Source organism: Oncorhynchus nerka, unplaced genomic scaffold (assembly GCF_034236695.1).
Source record: "Oncorhynchus nerka isolate Pitt River unplaced genomic scaffold, Oner_Uvic_2.0 unplaced_scaffold_121___fragment_2___debris, whole genome shotgun sequence".
In the NCBI taxonomy this organism is placed as follows: Eukaryota; Metazoa; Chordata; class Actinopteri; order Salmoniformes; family Salmonidae; genus Oncorhynchus; species Oncorhynchus nerka.
This window is the reverse complement of record NW_027039966.1, coordinates 16,732-29,621: the sequence shown is the minus strand read 5'-3', so window position 1 is coordinate 29,621 and position 12,890 is coordinate 16,732. Positions and strand designations below refer to the sequence as shown.

The 12,890-nt window shown below is 45.6% G+C and overlaps 1 protein-coding gene across 4 annotated transcripts; it reads right to left on the bottom strand.

Annotated features, from left to right (window-relative positions):
• Window positions 1-2,013: 2,013 nt before the first annotated feature.
• Window positions 2,014-12,858, bottom strand: LOC115123400 (POU domain, class 2, transcription factor 1-like). 4 transcript variants are annotated; one of them, XM_065015602.1, is made up of 13 exons: window positions 12,748-12,858; window positions 9,053-9,115; window positions 8,687-8,769; window positions 7,746-7,937; window positions 7,534-7,660; window positions 7,373-7,461; window positions 7,076-7,252; window positions 6,677-6,818; window positions 6,376-6,530; window positions 5,944-6,190; window positions 4,688-4,922; window positions 4,519-4,589; window positions 2,014-4,300 (listed from the first exon to the last, which is right to left on the bottom strand). In XM_065015602.1, exons 1-13 carry the CDS (start codon window positions 12,791-12,793, stop codon window positions 4,032-4,034), a joined length of 1,896 nt encoding a protein of 631 aa, XP_064871674.1. In that variant the 5' UTR covers window positions 12,794-12,858; the 3' UTR covers window positions 2,014-4,031. The 4 variants fall into 4 exon arrangements, with proteins under 4 accessions (XP_064871674.1, XP_064871677.1, XP_064871675.1 ...); XM_065015605.1 differs by having other exon boundaries at window positions 4,531-4,589; XM_065015603.1 differs by having other exon boundaries at window positions 7,552-7,660.
• Between the last annotated feature and the right edge of the window lie 32 nt (window positions 12,859-12,890).

The window sequence follows — 12,890 nt, the reverse complement described above, 5'->3', positions numbered from 1 at the left end:
GGAAGCGTGAAGAGACTGGAAAAGACCGTCAGAGGCCGGGATTCAATCCGCTCCTAGGTTATAAAGGTATTACGTATTTTAAAGGCAACGTTCCCTGCTTTTGCAGAGGTCCCATTCACGATAAATGCTGCATATGTTCAGCTCAATCAGAAATGGCCTTTAAAAGCCACAACACCTATAACCCTGCGATCGGATTGAATCCCGGCCAGAGTATTCTTTGGTATTTGTGGAGATGAAACATTTAGCAGGATTTTGCTTTGGAATACAGCTGGAGGAAAATATCTGCCCTCTACTTGACGTAGAAACAAAACAAGCAAACGTTAAGGGCAATCATTTAGACTCCAGGGCCAGGCAATCATTTAGACTCCAGGGCCAGGCAATCATTTAGACTCCAGGGCCAGGCAATCATTTAGACTCCAGGGCCGGGCAATCATTTAGACTCCAGGGCCGGGCAATCATTTAGACTCCAGGGCCGGGCAATCATTTAGACTTCAGGGCCGGGCAATCATTTAGACTCCAGGGCCGGGCAATCATTTAGACTCCAGGGCCGGGCAATCATTTAGACTCCAGGGCCGGGCAATCATTTAGACTCCAGGGCCGGGCAATCATTTAGACTTCAGGGCCGGGCAATCATTTAGACTCCAGGGCCGGGCAATCATTTAGACTCCAGGGCCGGGCAATCATTTTTCAGGGCCGGGCAATCATTTAGACTCCAGGGCCGGGCAATCATTTAGACTCCAGGGCCGGGCAATCATTTAGACTTCAGGGCCGGGCAATCATTTAGACTCCAGGGCCGGGCAATCATTTAGACTCCAGGGCCGGGCAATCATTTAGACTCCAGGGCCGGGCAATCATTTAGACTTCAGGGCCGGGCAATCATTTAGACTTCAGGGCCGGGCAATCATTTAGACTCCAGGGCCGGGCAATCATTTAGACTCCAGGGCCGGGGACTCCAGGGCCGGGCAATCATTTAGACTCCAGGGCCGGGCAATCATTTAGACTCCAGGGCCGGGCAATCATTTAGACTCCAGGGCCGGGCAATCATTTAGACTCCAGGGCCAGGCAATCATTTAGACTTCAGGGCCAGGCAATCATTTAGACTCCAGGGCCGGGCAATCATTTAGACTCCAGGGCCGGGCAATCATTTAGACTCCAGGGCCGGGCAATCATTTAGACTCCAGGGCCGGGCAATCATTTAGACTCCAGGGCCAGGCAATCATTTAGACTTCAGGGCCAGGCAATCATTTAGACTCCAGGGCCACATCGGGATTTCAAAATTCAGTGGAGGGCCGCACTTTTTTGGGGGCCGATTTGTTCGGACAAAAGCAATTTGTTGGCCAGAAAAAGGGCAGTTATTTTAAAACGTAAAAGGTCCATTATAATTAAAAATGTTAAACGTTCAAACGTTTCCTGGAGTGTTTTTTTCCCTCTGGCCGTATGTTGCCCACCCCTGCATTACTTGGCGTACAAATAAAACTAAGACAATGTGTAAGAGATGTGATGACTAACTGCACAACATTCAGGTAAAGTGACTACAAAGGACAGCAGCACCACTGATCTAAGTGTGTGTGTGTGGTAGAGCGTTATGTCTTTGGTTTCTTTTGAGATGCTGCCTCCTGGTGTTGAATAGGCCCAACAGTCCCAGATGAACCCAGCACTAGACAGCCTGTCCCAGATGAACCCAGCACTAGACAGCCTGTCCCAGATGAACCCAGCACTAGACAGCATGTCCCAGATGAACCCAGCACTAGGCAGCCTGTCCCAGATGAACCCAGCACTAGACAGCCTGTCCCAGATGAACCCAGCACTAGACAGCCTGTCCCAGATGAACCCAGCACGAGACAGCCTGTCCCCCCCCAAGACTGGAACCATCAGTTAGGATGTCAGTAAAGTTTTACAAACAGGTTTTCTAACCTGCATTAACAAGTAGTCATTTGCATATCCCATCCATTAAGGCCACAAAATAAAACATTTTCTCCCTTGTGATGTGAACATAAAGGCATGAAAAGTACACATTGTGAAAACTTCTGGCTTTACATTTTTGATAAAACAGCACACAACACAAAAGTAAAAAACAGAACGCAGTACATTTCCTTAGTTACAAGAGGACCATAATGGAAACAAGCATTTGGACTTTGTGTATCTGTTGCCAGGTCAAACAAAAAAATCATGGATTTTAAATTGTCAAATCAAATCATTAAACTGCAAGTCAACAGGCCAGAAACGGATCAGTCCACACCCTGTGGTTTACTTTGGTCCAGAGTCACACTTAAACATTTCTATCCTACAGAGGATGTTAAAGATAATGCACTACATTCAATTACAAGAACCTACTAGTTCAGATAGAAAACAGGAATATTTCATGTATATATATTACTTGCATGTGAATATCGAGCGCTAGACGTAAAGTAAAAATGGCCCTCGGATACATATTTCAAAAACTTCTCAATATAGCAGAGCAAACCCACAACAAAGACTCAAGCAGAGATACTACATTTCCCATAAGGCTTTGCAGGAAACCCCCAGAACAAAACACACACCACCAAGAAAAGAAGATCTACCCATCAAACCAGCTACAAAATGAAAACGCTAATGCTTTGGTATGTAGGATCAGACAAGAATAAAGTACCATTTGGGTGACTATATGACATAATAATAGCAGTAGTACTGGACACTGCAGTTACAGTGCATGTGGAGTCAGCTCATGTTGTGTATCAAGATATGATTCTCTGCTGTCGTCACCGTTTCAAACGTACAGCAAAGCTACAAAAAAAAAAAACAGGTAAACATTTCTACATTCTTAGAATTTATGGTTTCAGTTTTGCTTGACTATATATATATATATATATATATATATTGTTTTCTTGCTGCTGAGGTATTTCAATATATTATGTTGAGTCAGTACTGATTGCAGTACCCGGGGCTCTAGTGGCAGCATATTGGTCTTACGAGAAAGAATAAGCTCAGAGAAGGCCAGACCTGGACAATCTCCTTTAACTTGTACATGCAGTGACTCACTGGGAAATGGCTGTCCTGAGAATTACTTCAAGATCATTACTCTTGTAAATACCTTCTTGAACTCCTGTAATCCAAGGCAGATTCAGTATGGGCCATGCAACTCCACTATACTACTGACACCTTACCCTACCTTCTCCAGACACTCTTTTTGGTATCCTACCTGTCTTCTATAGACCTCGGCATAAGGGAGGAGAATATCAGAGAGAAACATCTTTGTTAGTCTTTGGAAAGTCCCCTTCAAAATATTGCATGAATCTCTCCCGCTCTGGAGAGGTCCATGAGATAAATCCCTATGCTACATTACACTAGGGTGATAATATAGAGCTAAGTCTAGTACACTAAGATTTTTTGGTTGGATAAAGGACATTCCAAGTTCCCTTGAAGTCCGCTGTTTGTAACTCTTCCCAGAGACTGCAGTAAAGCTCTTCCATAGCAAGTCTGCACCCAGGCTCTCTCACGGCCTAGCGATTCTTTTTAAAGAGTTGGAACTATGTTGAAAAACATGTTAAAGCAACAAAACTTTTAATAAAAGTTTTGAAAAATGTACAAACGGCAAATATCAGAGCACACAACTAACCGCACAAAGAACATTTTAGGTAACATGGAAAAACAAGCAGAGAAATCGAATCTTTAGTTGTAAATCTGATGTCAACGGTCCAGGCCTGTACAACACGCCCTCAAGTAAAACTTAAAATTAGAGAACCTAACACACAGATCATCATGAAATCTCTCTAGAAAGTTCAACCATGTCAGTTTCATTCAATACTCAGCAAAATAAAATCAAACGCACATTTTTGGTTTTAGAAGCGGTTCTGAGGAAAAAGAGATTCTATTGCCAAATCTCAATCAATCTTTGAAAGGACCGTTAGGACCCCTTGTGGCAGAGATAGGGAGGAAAACATCTTAAGAATATTTTTCCAACAACAACTTTTTGGTGGTAGCAAAAAGAACAAAGATTAAATAACGACCAATGAAGAGGAAGAAATGGGGAGCGATCCACCCCGCGAGTTCATTCATTGGGCCTTAGAGGCTCTGACGATGGTGTTGACTGGTGTGGTTGCCGTGGTGATGGGGTTGGTGCCAGCGGTGAGTTGCAGGCTGAGGGCACTGGCAGGGATGAAGCTGACAGGGTTACTACCCAATAAGGACAGGCTCTGGGGGTTCAGGAAGAGTGGCGTGTTCACCATGCTGGGGGCGGAGCCAGACATGCTGGTGTTGGCAAATAGCAGGTTCCCGTTCCCGTCCAGGGTGGTGATGGGGAAGGACCCGCTGGAGGCCAGAGCTGTGAGGAAGGAGGAAGAGGGAAGGTTAGACTAGCATAGTGACTGGGGATCATTTCTCCCTGATAAGACAAGAGAAAGCAAGGGTTCCACATCCCTTCTTGTAACCAAAACAACCCCATTTCAGAGCTCTAGTGACTTTTAAACAAGCCAGAAAAGAACACATTAAATGCACATTTAAGTATGTATATAAAGGTGCATAGTAGCAGGGTGTACTTGCCACTCAACACACCTTGGATGGTGGCTAGCGCTCCTCCAAAACCTGCAGTAGTTAGGTTCAGTAAGGCCCCCCTGGAGGAGCAATGAGTCACTTATGTGATAATGGACAACACATCTTTTTCACTTAGATACCGAGTGGAAACAGCACTTTGTGTCTGTGTGAGCCTCACCCTGTGTTGAACTGCGATGAAGACATGAGACCCGGGCTGATTCCCGCCGCTGCAGCTGCCATTGCAGCCAGACCCCCGCCGTTGCTGTAGAGCATCTGCCCCGCCTGCGTCATGGTAACGGCTGGCTGTGACATGGTTGTCACGGAGGAGGAGGGTGTGAGGGACATAGAGGGGACTGTAGGGGTACTGGAGATGACGGATGCTGTGTTGCCGGTGGCTGGCACTAGGGTCCTGTCTAGAACACAGGATAGTCAACATTACACCATATAAATAATGTACTATCAACATCAAATAAATAGCTACAGGACAAAAGACAAGTCTGCATCACCTTCAGCGATGAGGGGAAAAAAACTATCAATAGTTAGTCTGGATATTATTTTTGACGGCATATCGTATCGTTTTGATAATATATTTTTTGCGCTAGTTTGCTGTACCAGCACTATTTTTCCTTCATAGCTTCAAATCAAATTTTGTTTGTCACATACACGTGTTTAATAGATGTTGTGAAATGTTTGTTCTCCATCTTCTATTTAAATAGGAAGACTATTTGTTTTCAGCACTTTTATTTCCCTGACTGATCAAAAGCAGTTCTCATGTCTCTCCCTCGTCCCTCTGCAGCAGACATATGGTGAGCAACATGTTTGGAACATCGAAATCGCAATAAAAATCATAGTATCAAATCGCAATACTTTGAGAAACGCAATACATATGCTATCGGCACCTAAGTATGGTGATTATATGGTATCGTGAGGTCCCTGGCAATTCCCACGATCTTAGTCTGGATAAACTAATGCGGAACTGCTACTACCCATCAGTGTTGGGATTAGTTACTTGAAAAAGTAATATTACTCATTACATTTAACAAAAGTAACGGTTTATATTACTTTGCGTTACTTTCATGAAAAATATCTCAAAAGCTCAGTTTGACTGTGGGAGAGAGGAAGGCGAGCAGCTCGCTCTACTTACTACCTCGGCTTTGATCACTAGTTTCTCCTTTCATCCGTGGCGCTGCCTTCCTGTGTCAGTCTACAAGTGCTGCACTATACATTATATGGGCTGCTTAATTAGCCATATATAATGTAAGCCAAACATCAGCTATCAGTTGTGGTTATAGCCTGCACGTATATGGACCCATAGAGATGCAGAGGACACACTTCCACTAGACGGTGAAGCCCTCTTTGGGCTTTGCCATCACAGAAACTATCAATGGAAAGATCAGACGAGTACACCCAAGACTAGAAAACACACACACGTACCTGTGAGGCTGAAGCTGGTGACAGGCAGAGAGGGGGTGACAGTCACAGTGGTCTGGGGTACAGTGTTCACCAGGCTGGCAGTAGTAGGGGACGAGAAGATGGACTTCTGGAAAGCTGAGCTGCTGGGAGGGTTGATCCTCTTCTCCTTCTGCCGGCGGTTACAGAACCACACCCGGATCACCTCCTTCTCCATGTTCAGCTGGTCTGCTATCAGGGAGATCTCGTCTGACGACGGCTTCTGGTTTTGCTGCAAGGGGACAAAGAGCACCAGACTCAGTGAGGGAAAGTAGACACCTAGTGCTGGCAGTGGTCTGTAGACGCCCCGACTACTTCTAAATGCACGGTGTACAGTCAAACATCCCTTATTTGGGTCGAGCTCTTCTAAATCTCATCTGAACAGGTACAATCTTCTTTGTTAGAACCAGGTCTTACCTGGAGGAAGCTCTTCTCCAGGGCCACACGGATGTTGGTGTCGATGCTGGTCCTCTTCTTGCGGCGCCGGCTATTGAGGTCAGACGCCAGGCTGGGTGACCCGTGACCAGAGCCCAGGGGACTGAGGCTGGGGCTGGACTCTGAGCTCACATTCTCTGCAGCCAGGGGGACAAGGAGAGTGGGTCAGAAAACCCAGAGGGAGAAAAACTCTCAGATACACTACCCAAATATAAAAATGTACACAATGACAGCATTTAAAAAAAAAAAAAATAACACACACACCTCCCTTATGAGGACCTACCTGCGTCGTTGAGCCACTTCTCCAGCAGCGGTTTCAGCTTACACATGTTCTTGAAGCTCAGGTTGAGTGCTTCAAAGCGGGAGATGGTGGTCTGGCTGAAGTCATTACCATACAGCTTCCCCATGGCCAGCCCCACGTCACCCTGGAGGGAGAAGAGAGGGGGCAGGGAAAGTAAGACTGACATCAACCGGGTGAGTTCCCTTCCTTAAAATGTAGTTTGAAGCACTATTTAGGGAAAAAAGCTCAAGTACAATATAAATGCAATCCCTGGAACTCTTTCATATCTTGTTTCTATGGCAAAATAATCAGTTTTGGATTAAATAATTTATCACAAACACAAAAAATAAAATGTAATCTATTATGAGCGTATTACAGCGGAAACCAGTCCCTGGGCCATACCTGTGTGAAGCCCAGTCTGATCCTCCTCTGTTTGAAGGCCTTGGAGAAAATCTCCAGCTCCTCCAGATCATTGGCATCCTCCAGAGTGGGCGTGCCCAGACCCTTAGGGGGCGGGGTCTGGCTGTGGATGAGGAGCTGGCCAGGGGTGGCAGTTACGGTCCGCGTGGGAGTGGCCGGCTGTGTGCGATAGGAGAGAAAGATAGAGGGAGGAAGAGATGTGCATGGTCTGTGTTCCTGTCCTGAAACAACCCACAGCCACTAACAATTAGGCTATTGTGAAAAAGTGTTTCCCCTGACCTGTGGGGCAATTGTGATAGTTGGAGTCTGTAGGAGGTTGGCTTGGCTCTGAGGTAGTTGAGTGAGAAGATTTTGGGCTTGCAAAAGATCTGTCAAATGAGAGATGGTTTAGTGAAAGGTCCTGAAACATGAAACTACTTCAGTGCTGGTGTATAGCTTACTATGATACTGAAACATACTGGGCTGTCCCTGTGGAGTCTGGGAGATGAAGAACTGAGGCTGTAGCTGGGTGGCCATGGAATGACCTGGCTGGACCAACACAAACTGCTGCAGGCCCTGCTGCTGGAGCTGAGAGAGAGAGAGAGAGACAGTGTTAGACAAGTATGAGTCACTGTGTGTGAGTGAGTATATAACACTACAGTAGATCTCTTACAGGAGTGATGTGTATAGGCTGGGACAGTGGTAGTTGGGTGGTGATGGGGGTGGCTGCGGAGGCAGAGATGGCGGCCCCCGTGGTGCTGCTGTTCTGGGCCTGGCTGGCGGAGTGCTGCTGAACGGCTGCTGCAAGGAGCTGGGCCTGAGCCTGCTGGAGAAACAGCTGCTGCTGCGCTGGAGACAAGGTCAACTACACAAACAAACACAAACAGGGAGAGAGAGAAGAGAAGAGATTGAAGGAGAGAGACAAGAGAAGAGATTGAAGGAGAGAGACAAGAGAAGAGATTGAAGGAGAGAGACAAGAGAAGAGATTGAAGGAGAGAGACAAGAGAAGAGATTGAAGGAGAGAGTGTGTGTGTGTGACTAAGAGAGATAAAAGGGGGCGTGTAGGTGTGTATCAGAGATTTAATCTGTGGCTTAAACCCTACTACTTTTAAATTATAAAAAGCCAGTGCAACCTATGGGGATATGACTGCAGAGAGAAGGTGGGAGTATTATAATCAAAGACTGGTTATGAGGCACATGTAAATTGGCATACATTTGCATATCCACCCCCACCTGTTTCTAAGCGACAGTTGGAGTGGGCTAATTAGCATGCAGCAGACAGCGCGCTGGTTTTTTGTTTCAGCGAGAGGAGGCATGCCAGGCAGCAGGCTGCTGTACTTCCATTTTAACGGCTAGTTCCAAGCTGGCGCCAGGGTAGCGGGCTAAAGGCGTCACCATGGCAACGCTGGACGCAATGAATGGACCCCTTGAGTAGCCAAGGGGACGGGATCTTATCCGTCTTGCCTTGGTGTTAGCATCATGTTGGCTATGGAGCTAACTGACTGATGGCTTGTAGAGTATTAGAGACTAAAAGTATGCAAATGAGCATTTCTGGCTTTTGTAAAAAAAAATAATAAGAAGAATATGAGTAATGCGTGGGAGTGTGTGTGTTACCTGTTGCAGCAGAGCCTGTGACTGTGCGTTGGTGTGGGACATGACAGTCTGCTTCTGAGAGTCCCGGCCATTGGTCAGCACGCCTAGAGACGGGAGGTCAGTCAGAACAACACAGTCAAAATCCTCCAACATTCATCTTTACATTGGACCAAATATACAGACTCAAAGTTGTTACTACTCTGTTACCACAGTACAGCACCGAGGACAACACCATCGAACCTCAAGTCAGTTCAGGACTACATTTTCTGTGATGGAAATGAAACAGGCCATACTATATAAAGACGGCCAAGCTCATTCCAAGAAACACATATTCCATGACATACTAAAGGCTCTAGTTGTAGTCAAAGAAAGGCTGTAGAAACTCACCTTTGACTAAGTCCCCGTTCTCCATGGTGCTTTTACTGGACACTGACAGGTTGATTATCGAGTCTGAAACAGAGAGGAAAATAGAAGCTTGTAAACCAGACGGCTCAGAAACAGCACATGACAATTCAATTTATTCCTTCAGAAAACAAAAGAAAATGGCAAATTCAAAGGATCAACAAGTGTAGAATTCCACAAACCATCACAGGTGTTCTGGAATACTCTATTGTCATGACACGCGGTCCAATACCCATACTACTAGCATACCAATTGAATAGCACTGTATCCAAACCCAAAACATTGCTTCATTCAAGTGGTATGTGGTATGTTAGTGTGGATATTGGAACAGATCTCTCACACTGCTCTGCTCACCGGCTATTGCAGAGTCCACAGTCTGTGGCATCACCGGCATGCCATCCAGGCCAGCTGGCACTGACCCCGCTCAGTTGGGCCCACTGACCAGGAACAATCAGAACCCAGAAGACTGGCACAGCCAGGTGTGTTAAACAGAACACAACAGGAGGAGATCCGTCTAGTGTTCTCTCTCGCTCACTGTAGCTGCTCAGCACACCGCCTCTCTCACTGAAACAACTAGCTGCTCACCGCCTCTCTCACTGTAACAACTAGCTGCTCAGCACACCGCCTCTCTCACTGTAACAACTAGCTGCTCAGCACACCGCCTCTCTCACTGTAACAACTAGCTGTAACAACTAGCTGCTCAGCACACCGCCTCTCTCACTGTAACAACTAGCTGCTCAGCACACCTCACTGTAACTCAGCTGCTCTCACTGTAACAACTAGCTGCTCAGCACACCGCCTCTCTCACTGTAACAACTAGCTGCTCAGCACACCGCTCTCTCACTGTAACAACTAGCTGCTCAGCACACCGCCTCTCTCACTGTAACAACTAGCTGCTCAGCACACCGCCTCTCTCACTGTAACAACTAGCTGCTCAGCACACCGCCTCTCTCACTGTAACAACTAGCTGCTCAGCACACCGCCTCTCTCACTGTAACAACTAGCTGCTCAGCACACCGCTCTCTCACTGTAACAACTAGCTGCTCAGCACACCGCTCTCTCACTGTAACAACTAGCTGCTCAGCACACCGCCTCTCTCACTGTACTAGCTGCTCAGCACACCGCCTCTCTCACTGTAACAACTAGCTGCTCAGCACACCGCCTCTCTCACTGAAACAAGCTGCTCAGCACACCGCCTCTCTCACTGAAACAACTAGCTGCTCAGCACACCGCCTCTCTCATTGTAACAACGCCTCTCTCACTGTAACAACTAGCTGCTCAGCACACCGCCTCTCTCACTGTAACAACTAGCTGCTCAGCACACCGCCTCTCTCACTGTAACAACTAGCTGCTCAGCACACCGCCTCTCTCACTGTAACAACTAGCTGCTCAGCACACCGCCTCTCTCACTGTAACAACTAGCTGCTCAGCACACCGCCTCTCTCACGGAAACAAATCAACAAGAGTGTGGCAAAACAGTATTCCTGTCTTTTTCTCCTCATTTTCTCTCTCGCTCTCTCCCTCCCTGTGGAATGGAACAGAAACAAAGAGTGCAGCTGGCAGCGTAGCGCCCATAACGAAGCAGCGTAATCAGTATTCAGCTGATTAGAGCCGTATGCAAATTCAGCCCCCCGTTTCTCATTAAGCCAAGGCGCCTGCTTTGAAGTTGCGGAGAGCAATTCATTTCACACAGAGCTCCGAAAGCTTTCTGCATAATTCAAAAAATCTCTATAAATATTTATTAGCTAATTTGCATATTAATTGGATAGCTTTTAAGGAGTACGTGGCATGTGCCAAATAAGTTCACTCTTGTGCGCACTCTCTCCCTCGCAACTCTTATAATTTGAGGGCGAGGGGGATAAATGACTTCCAAGCTGTAGGCCCCACTTTGCCATTTGATAGCAAACTGATAGTAAACTTTGTTTCCAATCCAAGACATGAAGGCGTGAGTGAGTGTAGGACTACGCAAACCCTTATCATGGCCTTCTCTTCAATGGCAAATCTCCAAAACAAAACATATATGACATTGAATTTGTATACGAGACTGATGGCTGTAGGCCTACACTGAAAATGTTTGAGCTTCAGCAGACAGTTGTGGATAAGAGCCTTGAGTTCCATAAATCTAATTGGCACACAATGCATTATGCAAATCATTCAATTAATAGAATTTCAGATTAGCAATGAATTATGCTTTCATGTTATTGAAAGCCCAAATGCATAATGCAAAGTAGATAAGGGAGAGAGAGTGCACAGGAGAGAGAGCGCACAGGAGAGAGGGGACAGAGAGAGGAGATGGCAGAGAAAATGAAAATTCAGCGTATTCAAATAACAGACATCCAAAATATGCAAAACATTGATCATATTCTGTCAAATTGGAGCTGAAAAACACTGCATAAGATTCCTCCTGACCATTGGAGGCCTTGACACAGGGCTTTACGACACTCCGTAACATTCTATCAGAGGTCATTTACCTTCAGGTAGACAACTACAGGACTAGACGGTAGTAAAAGGAAAAGTGTGAAAGGAATAGGCTAAGTCAAAACTGGGATTGTTTTCAAAGAGACTAACTGATGTGATGAGTAGTCTACATGAGATCCACAGAAGACCTTGTTCTTCCATCAACCTCTAGTACTACTAGTACACCGTGGGGTGGCTAGGGAGGGGTCTCTTTACCCAACTGTGTCACATGTACTCTTCAGAAAACATAGGCCGAGTTAGTACAACTATAAAAGTTATTCCACTGGCATGCCTGTAGGCCTAGCGGGGAAGACACAAACAATGACAAACGTGGCCATTTCAATTTCAGTCAGCTTTCACTAGCAAACAGAACAAACCAGTTGGGAACAGTAGCCCTCTTTGCACAAAAAGTATTCAACCTGATAGCTAGTCTGTGACCTTGGCCTGGAACAGGTACTTGCCTGTAACCAGAGTTACAAACGTGGTGGCAAACTCCACTCCAAGCTGTTTAACATTCTATCAAACAGTTTTCGTTCAAATGTCGAAGAGAAGTTAGGAGAACTACGCTATAAAGATGTCAACGGTTCCATGGATTTTCAGAGTTTTTCGTTGGTGCGGTTTCATTGATACAGTACCCATAACGTTGACTGTGTTCATTGCTACAGTCAAGTTACTGTAGCCAGCTAGTAATGAAAATAAGTGATCTCCTCCTGGCGGTAACCCCCCCCGCATTGCAAATAATATATTTACTATTATTAGATTTACTGCAATTGTTGTATCAAATCCTTGCTAGATTCTTTCAAATTAATTCTAAACGTACTTCTGAGATAAATGAATATGCTAAATGTAGCTAGCTACTAATTAGCACGAAGCTAGCTCGTTAACTATTGCCTTTTTTTCTGTAGCTATGTTCCATTACAATTTTTTTTTAAGGAGTTAAATAGCTAGAGCAAACAACTCAACAGCGTTGCCGATTACAGATCAAATATGTTAAATCGCTGTGACTTTTAGCTATGAATATGGAACGCGCACCACAAAGGAGGGAATGTCTTCTCCTCGAACGACAACAACAATCCTGGTCAGCTTTTTTCCTCCTACACGCGCCGGGTAAGATTGTAAACTAGAGCAACCATATGGTGCTGGTCTTTTCGTTTATTTGTCACGGAGTCAGACATAATAAAATATAATCTGCAAATGAATATGTAAAATGTAGTAATGATTACCTGGTCCTGAACTTTCATATTGGCTCATTACTCCTCCGTCAGCCATATTGAATATTTAAAACAAATGCATTCAGTCAACTATAGAAGCCCTCCCACCCAGGTCGTCACTATTTGACCACGCTAGAACCGACGGAAGTAGGCCT

What these genes read in the sequence shown, in the direction of transcription:
- LOC115123400 (XM_065015602.1), bottom strand. Translation starts at nt 12,793, where the DNA reads ATGGCTGACGGAGGAGTAATGAGCCAATATGAAAGTTCAGGACCAG. An exon ending in ATATGAAAGTTCAGGACCAG is followed by an intron (nt 9,116 to 12,747) that starts GTAATCATTACT and finishes TCTCTGTTTCAG; the next exon opens with ACTCGATAATCAACCTGTCA. An exon ending in CTATCACAATTGCCCCACAG is followed by an intron (nt 7,253 to 7,372) that starts GTCAGGGGAAAC and finishes TATCGCACACAG; the next exon opens with CCGGCCACTCCCACGCGGAC.